Below are 12091 nucleotides of genomic sequence, written 5' to 3'. Positions count from 1 at the left end.
TTTATGGGTTGAAACAAGAAGAGTGTGATGGGAAAGTGATACTTTTTATGAAGCTTGATGAGTGCCAAGTTGTTAAAGGTCAAACGGCTCAAACGGGTAAGCGTTACGTTGATGAGCAGGGCCTTGGTGGGTGTTGATGTGGAGCTAAATACCAATGAGAAGGGAAACACTTGTTTAGGTGTTCAATCAGAGAAAAATATTTGGTGGCTGGTAGCTTTTTACCTCCCACATGAGACACATGAGACCGCAATCATTGATGTCATTCGACAACAGCAAAAAGAACAAATATTACATGTTTCAGGGCTTGGAACATTCCAAGTTGAGTGGCATTTGGCAAAAGATTTGAAAACACTACCATAACGGCTTTAAGGTATCCCCAGTTGTGACCAGCAAGTACCCCCTAATAGAAACATGGATGATCCAAATTGGGATCCTATTCTTCCAATACCACTGACAAATGTGCATGTGTGCACCCTTCATGCCCGTATATGAATTCTTGACAAGTTGCTTCTGCTCCATATTACTTACGCTTGGAATATGGAACCTATAGAAACAAGACAAGATTGTATACGAGAACTCGAATTCATTCTATCAAGTGTTGGTCTACATGGGGGTGTAGTTGAGCTATCAAAGGACAAGAAGGGCTCTATAAGTACACAAGATCACCCTAATAAAGTATGTATGGGTTCTAGTAAAACTAGGCATTTACTTTCAAACTATGCTAACTCCCAAAGTCCCAATGAGTTTCAGTTGTGGAAAAAGGTGTGTGACATTACCACCTACAAAGGTAATGAGGTAGCCCTAGGAATTAAGCGTGCTCGTGTGTGGTAGTCTACTGATGATATTTTTTGTCTTCTCAAAAAGGCAAAGCTAACCGATGATGAGATATCCATCTTAAAGTTTGTCATCAATAGTTTTACAACACAAATGGTGGATACTTGGGGGGGTGCAAAAGATCGATTCCGACACTGGTTGGAGACAAAGTGACGTGATGGCAGGCGTTGGATGGAAATTTAATTTTCTTTTGGCACTAACCATTTCTATTGTACATATGCATTGTCATGGAAAGTGATTTGTAAAGGCGACAATTATTAGTCCCATGGGTCAAGTTTGGTCTATTTTGGAGTCTTTTTTAATTTTGAGTGATTTTATTGTGTTTTTTTTATAAAAAAAGTTTAAGTACTATATAAGTCAAAACTCACAACTTAAAGTTCATTTGTTATTTGCACATTTTAGAAGATCCTCTCAAGCCCAAATGTACACCACTCATATCTTGCACAACATGAACGATACACAAGAGCACACCACCATGCACAACCATGATACCACTGCCACTGACAACACTAAAAATGTGCAACCAACACCTCATACACAATCCACCGCTTCAAATCCACATTCTCAACCACAAGAACCAGCTCCAAACACACAACCACTCCCCCAGTCTTCGATTATAGAGGATCAGAACACCATGCGGCAGATTTTTGGTGATCTGTAGCAACTACAGCATGCGAATCGCACACCTTTGTCGGGTCTCAGACCATTTCAGCTCTCAACAGAACAACACAAGAAACAAGACCTAAAGCTCAAGCAACGATAGCATATGGAGCTCAAGCAACGACAACGCCTAAAGCTCAAGCAATCGCAACTACACCACAAACCCCCCTCCCGTGGGTCAAGCAAAGGGTGATCAAAGTAATACCAGGTGATCTTGTTTCAATAGCACGAGATGCCAAGAGGAGGAAGAGAATGAGAGAGTTAGAAAAGAAAGAGGTAGCAGATAGAGAAGCATAGAGATTGCATGAAGAACAAAGACGACAAAGAGAGCAAGAAGAATGACAGAGAGCCAAGGCTGAGAGAGCCCACTTGGCTAATTTACAAGCATGGGGAGAGCGGAAGAGGATAGAGCTTAGGCCGCCCAACAAGCAAAGCCTGGGAGCTCCAAACCTTCAAAATTTTCTCAGAGAGCAAAACAATGTGCAAAAAGGAAAAAGGACAAGCTCACATCTGAAGAGCAACAATCCCAAGAAGAGAGGAGGAAAAAGGACAAAAATGACCCTCCTCAATGGGCCAGACAAGCAGCTCCTCCACCACCACCACCAGCGCATAAGAAACGGTGATGGAAGCCTGGCATAGTTGCTCTACATGAGATCCAAAAATATCAAAAGAGCAATGAGCCAATAATACCAAAGGCAGCTTTCTCTCGGGTGGTAAGATAAATAATGGGACAAATATTCAGATTTTGTTAGACGTATCCAGCGTGCAGCTCTATTGGCCTTATAGGATGCCACCGAGGACATTTTGGTGTAGTTGTTCCAAGATGGCATATCTTGTATGGTGCATGCAAAGGGAGTCACTTTAAAAATACAGATCTAGCTCTAGCTATCACTTTGAGTGAATGAAGGTTGCCTCCATAAGAATTAGCTTCCCCATGTAACCTTTGTTTATGAGATTTGTAATCTTTTCATATAATATGAACGAGTCGATTTTCTACCATTCGGTGTAGCTCTAATAGTTAATTGTGTACTTTTTGTTGTTGAAGTATTTGAATTAATCAAGCTGTTAGATTTCATCGCCTCAACCATCCAAGCACCCGTCTGACGTGGGACGCCTACCTACCGGTGTATATTTTGCAAAACAGAGTTGTTTCGGATGCGTACGGAGATTGTGGGACCACCAAAATGCACACCGATAACTAGCAACGCCGAAGGGGCCAAAAAAGGCCATGTGCGCCATGGCGCACATGGGCCAGTTTTGACCTGAACACCAAACGGGCCAAAAAAAGGCTATGTGCGCCGCGGTGAGCATGGTCCAGTTTTGACCAGGACCTGGACGTCGAACGGGCCAAAACAATGTCATGCTCGCCATGACGCACATGACCTTTTTTTGGCCATTTCGACATCAGGTCAAAACTAGCCCATGTGCATCATGGCGCACAAGGCCTTTTTTGTGGCCCGTTCAGCATCACTGGTCATCGGCATGCATTTTGGTGGTCCCACAGTCCCCGTACGCACCCAAAACGGCTCTGTTTTGCAAAATATTCACCGGTAGGCATCCCACGTTAGACGGGTGCTTGGATGGTCGAGGAGGTGTGAACGCGTTGAAAGAAAAGATTTATTGGCCAATATGTGCAATAGAAAAAAAAAAGTACAGGAATTGACCCCAAAAAAAAAAGACAAAATTATTATACATTGCTCTGGATATTGCATCATGGTTGGTTGGTTTTCTTGTGAATTACATCTTTTGGTATAGGACGAATGGCAGACTTGACACCAACGGTTTTGACAATATCCTCTGGGTTTGTCACCCCTTGACCTACGCTTGAGGCACAATGGGAGAGGAATGACCCAGGGTGCTTTCTTGTAAAGGCATACAATGCCGCCTCTCGGTCCACCAAGATACACTTGTGAGCATTAAGGGTAAGGGAATCTTCAGCAAGGATGGCACTTAATGCCTTGCACTTGAGCAGCTACGCAGTACCATGCTTGGAGAACTTTGTGTGAGCAACTCAAAGAACGGATGGCTCTACATGGCCAAGGTAGTGCCACAGGGAGCTATCTCTACCCATAGGAACGTTGCGCAAACCTCCAGTACGCATTGAAAACTTATCAACATGGTATGCGGTCTGCAAAACATTTTAAACAACTTCAACACTTGCTACAGGATATAATAGACTATCGATAAAGTTAAAAAGTGGTTACCTCAATCTCCTCATCCATCTCTTCAAGAGTTTTCCTTGTAAGGTTGATGCTAGAGCGATCTTCTCCACCCATAATGATCAGCAGTTTGTATAGAAGAAAAGCGCTTTTCAAAATGCTTTCATAAAATGAGGCACATGATTTGATTTACATAATTGTATTTTCCACGGTCTGTACCAAATTCTATTCATTTTCACTAGGGATGAATTAGAGGCTCTGTGGGAGACCTTGGTCTTCAAAGTCAATTTGAAGTTGACCTTCTCTTGCTTTCCACTGGGATCTTTCATGCCCGCATAGATAGCGAGAACTGAGAGCGACTCATCTTCTCTTAGTCCTAGTGTCTTTGCAATGTCATCAAGGAACAAGAAGTGACGACCATCCACCACCACTACATGCAAAGTGAGAATTTGGAGGTCAGGAACTTCCTCCAACACCTCGCCTCCCTCTATCATCTGATCTTCCTCCCTAGTGGAGCTGGGGTCTTGCAAGAGGACAAGTGCCATAGATGCTTCCGATTGCTCATCAACCTCTTCAAAAATTCATTCCTCCACAATGGTTATAGGAGGTTTTTGGTTGTCCTTTTCCTTTGATTTTCCCTTCTCCATGCCCTCAAGCACAAGCAAGACAAGAACCATGTCCCAAGAGATGAACTGGGTGCTTATTCACCCCATGCCTAAGTCTATGAGCTCATCCTCATCCTCTAACCTGTAGTCCCACTCACTAACCCTTTTATAAACCTCAAGAAGCAAGAACAAAAGTTTTTTATGGGCCGCATAGAGGTGTTTGAGAAAATACATTGGCAACCATGCCATGTTGGATCCCTCAAAGACTATTGCATATTCTTCCATGTGCTCCATCATGTAGTCAAAAAAGCTTTGGTATCCCTCTACATGAAGGTTAGTAGTGGCATGCATGTCGATCGTCCCCTCAAACACACTGACTAGTTCATGTGCACGATCTGCAAGTCCTATCTTCTATAGTTGTGTGAGAAGTGCATCAGAAGATGTTTCCATGGGTCTGTTCGCGAAGAAGATGGGAAGAGAGCTTACAACTTGTGTTTTGTGAATGTGAGAAATGAAGTTTAAAACCTAAAAAGTCACTTTTATACTCAATGTCACTTTTTAAAAGCACTTAAAATTAACGTCAAATTAACTTAAAACTATAATTATAAACAAAATCATGCAACAAGCATTGAAAGACGCCAACATTGAAAGTATTCACGCTCCAAATTAAAAAACTTACATATTTCAAATGAAATCTTGAACAAATTAAAAATGAAAAAGAGATTCAAAATGCCATATGTATTAATGGAAGCAAAATCGCTTCAGTTACAATATTTTACATTAATACATCGTGGAAAAGCAATGTTTTCACAGAGAAAGCTCTTCTCTTTTCTAGAAAGAACAACCTTTTCATTGATCACAAAAACATATTGATTCGGCAAGGTACATCTAAGATTAAGATACTTGCGAAGGTGACTGAGATTCCAGTCGTTATTCATCGAGATGTCATGCACTGCATTTTCGTGGAGGCATATTTGCAGATCAATTGATTCTCTAGGAGCAACATCTGAGTCTAGTGCCTCCCATTCTCCCTTCGTCAGCTTCCATCTTCTGTAGGGAAAGACAATTGACAAGCTATGCTTTGCAATATGGTATCTTCACACTACATTCTCAGCAACTACAGAGCACTTGATTGTAACTCTCTAGTGGTTGACCACCTTAGTCTCCCATCCAAGTGCAAGGAAACCATTGATCTCACTTCCCCCTTTGCAAGTCCACATTGTTGGTGTCCTGTGAACACTCTACAGTCAAAAGACAAACACGAACACATGAAAGGACATAAACCAAGTTACAGAAGCTTTATGAGAACCATAGGTGCACTTCATTGCTGAATGCACATCTGCCTCGATTCTCCTTTTGGTTGTTGTGATCAAGGCAATATTAGGCTTAGGCCATTCCATACTCTGCAAGGTTGGTGGATGAGCCGGAGAACGATTACCATACCCAGTTTGCCTAGGTGTTACATAAGTATGGTTATAAAAAAAAATGTCCCGTGAGACAAGATCCGCGGATGGACAACCAGCATAGAGTAGCCTGCCAAGGTCAACGTGGATGGCCTCAAAAGTTCCTGTTAAGGACTCTATTGGCTCCCACTCTACAAAATTGGATGGGAATACATCTACAAACATGAACAAGCAATGAAAGCCTTATAGACATCAAAGCAATATATACAACAGAAATACAAAATATACATTACAGAGGAGTGAAATTACAGTTTGCAGGAAACCTCGATGGATCCACTACTATCTCTAGCTTCAATTGTGAAACAACATACACATGTTGCACCTTTGCAAGTCGCTTGCCATCATGGGTTTTCTTGAACTCCATGATCCTTCCCTTCCAATGGTGTGCTCAAGAAGCCATGTGTCTCCTTGAGACCTTGTGTGCATCTCTTGATCTGGGCTGCATTGTCACCTACATCAATCAACATCCACTGTCGTCTTGTACATTGCTGCATGAGATGGAGTCAATGACACTCCTAGGTCGTCGAGTACTTGATGATGCCATGGGGAATAGTGGCACAACCTGAAGACAAACACTTATGATTAGACATTGCACATCCATGTTCTCAGTTGTATAGAGCAAGATTCTTGATGGTACACGAAGACGAAGGATGCCACTTACTGCTATACTGCTCCACCTGCTTGTTGGCCTAATAGGGAAGATAATGTTGCAAAGCTTGAGAGGAAAGTAGGTCCTCTCTAGAGAGCGCAATGGAGAAGGAGCAAGAAACCTGTTGAGCAAAGAAAGAGGGATGATCTAGCAAAAGGATATGCTACAGAACTTCAGCTTTAGGTAGAGGTGTTTAGTGAGGCTCATGGAGAAATGGAGAACTTCAGCTTGAGGAGAATCCAGCAAGCTTGAGGAGAATGCAGTAAGCTTGAGGAGGGAAAGAAGGTTCAAACTTCTACAGCAGAGCTTTTGGGAGGGAAAACTGAAAGGAAGGAAAGAGAAGCAACTCTTGCAAGGTGAAGTGAAGAGAAGTGATAGATGGTAGAGTAGAGAGAGAGGGAGGGAATGATCAACACATTTTGGGAGGAACTCCTTTTTAGAAGAGAGGGGGGGAGAAACTGACAGCCACTAGAGAGAGAAAGGATTGGTTTTTACTCAATTGTTTAGAGAAAAGTTCTTTTTTTTTTAATCTATAAGAAGTTTTCTCTTCATATTTTATAAAAGAGTACAAATTTGACAGCTTACTTTTAGGCCCTGCCATACCCGCCATTTCAATCCACATGGCATCCACCCATTTGCCCCTTCCATAATTTCCTTTTTAATCCATGGCAAATAAAGAGGCCCCCTTAGACCCCATTCCCTTCCTAATGATTTTTTTAGTTTATCGTTATCAATCTTAAAACTATTTAATTTGATCCATTTGTGTTTCAATTGATATCATATCGTTCAATATGCAAGCATATACACAACGATTTTTTATAAAGGTGATGTATTTCCAAATAATATGTCCAAATAATAAAAGCTGTATAAAATGGTCATTTTTCACGTATGAAGTGTATCTTGAATAATGTATAATGCAACCCGGGGGATGACTCATCATGGTGATTCTTTGTAACCTAGCCAATGAAGAGAGGTCCAAAGGTGAAAGAATATAGGTCAAGAAAGGGTCATGTCAACTACCCCAATGTCGTTTGAAAGAATCACTCAAAAACCTATTGTTTTTTATGAGGCCTTTACTTGTATTTATCCTCCTCCAATACATCAAGAAACAACCCTATGACCTTCAGGACTAAGTAACAATGGGTGTTGAATGATGTGGGAGTCGTGGGATCGACGAGCGAGAAGTGAGACACGAATATCAAAAAGGCGCTTAGCCATTCGATGTGTCCGAGTTTACTTTTTATGTCTTAGTTTAATTTACAACATTTTTGTTTACTTTATATATTTTTGTTTTCCCTACTTGGACAACCAAATGCAGTTTAATTTACAACATTTTGTTTACTTTATATATTTTTGTTTTCCCTACTTGGACAACCAAATGCAGCCGCGCTTGTGGTTAGGGTAGTAGCCTCTCTTCGTGGCCGCCTGGGTTCAAAATCCGTTCTGCGTACCCGGCGTTGACCTTTTGCCTACCGTCCGTCGCCCTCGGGATACCCCCCTTCAACATCGTCCGTCGATCCCACCGCTACGGGGTCATTAAAGACCCCATGCAACTGAGTCATGTGGCCCTATGACAATCAATACAATAATGTGGACCTAACCTGTAAGTGTGATGTGACTCAGTATTCAAAGGCAAACAAGCCACACCACTATATCACACGGGGTCTTTAATGAAGTTCGAGAGACGAGATTGACAGTGGGAAGAGATTTGTGCGGATCTCGAGGAGGATGGATGATCCACAAAAAGTCAGTGGCATTGTCTTTCTGGTCCCTTGGATGGGTTTCGAGCCCATGATCCCCATGTTGGTCGGCCGGTGCTTTAACCACACGTCGGTGTGGGTTTGATTGTCCAACACTCCACTTTACAACATGATAAAGTGAACGGGTGCAGGCAAAAGTAAACGCGGCCCTAAACAGAAAACTAGTCGGATTCCATCCACAACAGATAGCCGTTGTCACAAAAAACATACCCAAGTTGAGCGTCATCGATTCGGCCACCTTTGGACTTTATTCATACTTAGGCCAGAAAGTTGAATTGAAGGGAATTCATAAGTTGAATCGAAAAAGATTGCATAGGAGAGTAGGTCGCGTCCCTTTGAGATGAGAGGAGACTCGGACAGGGGGAGAGGTGGCGGGTGCCGGGAGGAGAATGCCATACGGGCTTCTGCGCGTGCGGCTGAAGCACCGCTTCCTCAAGAGGCTCAAGAAACAACCGCAGCTCAAGACCAAGTTCCCTCCCCACGTCCGCAACAACCCGCGCCGCATCCTGCGCCGCTGGTCCCTTCACAACTTCTGGAGCTTCTGGAACTAATACGAGAGAGAGAGAGAGAGAGAGAGAGACCATCATCGTCTGTCCTTGAATTTCGAGATATTGGGTCGTAGAAAGAGAATCCATCATCGTTTTTTTACCCCTGCATTTCGAGGTATAGGGTCACAGACACGGGCCCGAGAGAGAGAGAGAGAGAGACGTTGCTGCCCCCTTTTTTTTTTGCGTGCAGCAATCATTTCTGTGTACTAATTTGCTCGTTGAGTTAACGCGTCATTACCAATACCCAACACAGGAAATTAGTGACCAATGAAGGGCCTCGTCTTCCGCGCGCCCTGGGTGACATGCTTTTGCTCTTGCAAGTGCAGGCAGCCATGCAAGTCGAAGAAGAAGAAGAGCACAAGTCATATTGTGGAGGAGCCTAATCCCCCTTCCAATGTTGTATTAAACAGCCATAGTACCCAACATATTCATGAGGCCGCCACCAGCTTCCCCACCCGCCCAAGAGATGGTGCCACTCAGAATATTAGTCCTCCAATAGCTCATCACCGAGATCTATCCTCTCCTCCCCCTAATGAGATTAAAGCTAAGCCTCATCATGAATCATCCTCCCTAAAGCCTCCCCTTATCGATAACAGTCACCATGAGGAGAATGCTAAAGATCATAAGCCACACATTAATGACAATGCATCACATGACAATAATCGCGAGCCTAACGCTAAACAAAAGCATGATGATCATATTGACAATCCATCAAAGGATAGTCATGATAGTAATCTAACAGATAAACTTGACACATCTTCATCAGAGGAGATCAATCATATTAACAGTATAAGTGCCACTTCATAGGTTTCTCATGGAGCTAGTCACAATGCTCATTAATTATCATAATGGGCCAACAAGGGATGCGGCCAATGCTAATCACCATCGATGATTGCCCCCGTGTGAATTGGGAAAACGGCAAGGACCCCAAAGTATCATGATATACCATTGTAACATGCAATTCGAACTAGGAGCACAATTTTTTGATCAAGAAACTAGTAGACCTAGAATAATAGAAGTAAGCTTTGCTGGTATATTGTTTCTCTCTAGAGGCCGTTAGGGAATTTGATTTGCTTCAAATTACACATAAAAAATTCATGACTAGGAGCCAAATGTTCTTGAAAGATATCCTTTTGATTTTACATCAAAAAAGGCATGGGCATATGGTGACATCCTTGATTTCAGTCATCAAAGCCAATGAGCGTGATGCTTTAACCCTCCTTCAACAAGATGTTTTTATTTGATGCTTCCCACATTCCAACAAAACTACCTTTGCTTGCGAGCAATGTTTGGTAGTGGAAAATAGTCCTTTGATCCACACGTATTGATTTCTTACATTTTTTATATAAATCTCTCAGTATTCTAGTTAGGGATTAATCCAAATAAGTTTGTGATTGATTCAAATAATTCATCTTGACCTAATATCTCATTACTTCAATAAATATACGTATTAATTTCTTACATCTTTTATATAAATCTCTCAGTATTCTAGTTGGGGATTAATCCAAATAAGTTTGTGATTGATTCAAATAATTCATCTTGACCAAATTTCTCATTATTTCAATAAATAAAAGTATATTTAATAGGTCTTAGGCATCATAAGGCATGGGTCTTGTAACCAAATACCAATACTATATATATTCATGACAATTTGGTTATGGGATATTTGCAATTTGGCTACATGAATATTTTTTAGAATATCATTAGCAATACCTAGATGAATATTGCAATGGAAAGTACAAACAAAGTGCTCATAAAAGAAAAATCATATCAAGTTTTGTAGGTTGACACAAGACAACTTTCCTAAAGGAACTCGGCAAATAAATGGCCCTGTAACTTCAAAACAAGCTTGTGCCTCATGACATGTTGGGTGACTCCTCACATGGGAGCTCACATCGACCAAGCTAATAATGATCTATGGAAAAAATTTAACTAAGGTCCATAGGAAAGTGATTCATTTAGAATCCATCCCTACACATATATGATGGTTTTGCTAAAGGAATTGTGTATGGTTAAGAGGAATGAGTTTACAACACTCAAAAGACTATATATGTGGTGGAGTGATTCTTTGTATGCCCAAGTGCAAAGTGAGGATGTGTTTTGAGTGTATAATTTTCTTTTAACTTAAAAGAATTATTACTTTGTGATTATTTCTTTTTGTTCTATCAAAATAACCCTATGATTATTATGTTTTTCAAATATTTAGTCTTACTTTTTCTTAGCTGAAGATAATGGTTATTTTGAGTTGGTTATCGATGAGTTCATTTAGTTCTTGAAAAACAATCCTAGGGAGATTTCTTTCCACATGTATTGTTTTATGTTCTTTTGGAAATAAACATTGACAAAATTATCCATCTCCTTCTTTCAACAGGATTTTATAGAGCTTTTATTTTCGTGCTTTTGCAATCATTTTGTGTTTTTTGAGCTTTTTTATGTAGTTTCTTAGCAAGTATTACCCACATCATTAAGCTAACCATTTTAAGTTATTGAACCAAAAATAGATTAGCCCATAAAATAGGTTCAAACTAGGTAAAAAGATAAACTCATAGAGTAGATTCTGAGTTTAAAAGAATTGTCCAAACCAAGTGATACCACAAATTACTTTGTATAGCAATAACTCACCACAAGCTCATAAGGCACACTTAATCTATTTTTGCTAGAGATCCTTTGTCCAATGGTATGTTTTTCAATCCATAAATGGCCACCTCATCTGGGCTTCCACATGGAATTCAAAACAATTCTTTATTGTCATTTTCAACATTTTTAATTTGTTTCTTATTAAAAACCAACAAATTATCTATATCAATTGTTGGGGTAAGCCTTTATCTTACACTCTAATGTGACAAATCCCTAAAGACATGTATACATGCATGCGCCTCTATGTGCATGGATACACCCTCCTACATAGAACTCCTTCCAAAAAAGAGGTGGATAATTTTATAATTTTTGGCCTTCCATAACTCCTACATATGATCTTTGATTTGAGCAGAGCTTATAGATCTACAATCTACTCGTTGAGCTCTTTTTGTAGATATGTTTACACATTCTAACTTTCATTTTGGAGGGAGAATTTGAATTCACATAAACTAGCCATTTGACCTATTTGAGTTTAAAAGATGTCGTTTCATTGCTTTCTGAATACCAAATGTTTGACTCCCTTAACCTGCCAAATGAAGAGGCCATCCTAGACCCCATTCTCTTCCTAATGCTATAAAGATAATAGGCAAAACTTGTATCAACCTCTCTCAGTTCTCTAATCAATCAAAAAAGTTTACATTCCATTATATTAAGTACACTCAATCTAATCTACATATTCTCTATTGTTATGGTGCCTACACAATACTGAATGCCAAAATGGTTTATCCACCATAGCTCTTATATGTGGTATCAAAGATAATACATAATTAGCATTT

The 12091-nt window shown here is 40.6% G+C and overlaps 1 protein-coding gene across 1 annotated transcript; it reads left to right on the top strand.

Annotated features, from left to right (window-relative positions):
- The first annotated feature begins 8478 nt into the window (after nucleotides 1-8478).
- LOC147461350 (uncharacterized) lies at nucleotides 8479-10106 on the top strand. Its single transcript, XM_086500723.1, has one exon. It carries the CDS (start codon nucleotides 8946-8948, stop codon nucleotides 9483-9485), a length of 540 nt encoding a protein of 179 aa, XP_086356849.1. The 5' UTR covers nucleotides 8479-8945; the 3' UTR covers nucleotides 9486-10106.
- Nucleotides 10107-12091: the final 1985 nt, after the last annotated feature.

This window comes from Adiantum capillus-veneris, chromosome 3 (genome assembly GCF_014529385.1).
Source record: "Adiantum capillus-veneris isolate H3 chromosome 3, ASM1452938v2, whole genome shotgun sequence".
In the NCBI taxonomy this organism is placed as follows: Eukaryota; Viridiplantae; Streptophyta; class Polypodiopsida; order Polypodiales; family Pteridaceae; genus Adiantum; species Adiantum capillus-veneris.
Note: the sequence above shows the minus strand (reverse complement) of the source record. Positions and strands in the feature narration are given on the sequence as shown.

Coding starts and splice junctions, on each gene's coding strand:
- LOC147461350 (XM_086500723.1), top strand. CDS start 8,946: ATGAAGGGCCTCGTCTTCCGCGCGCCCTGGGTGACATGCTTTTGCTCT.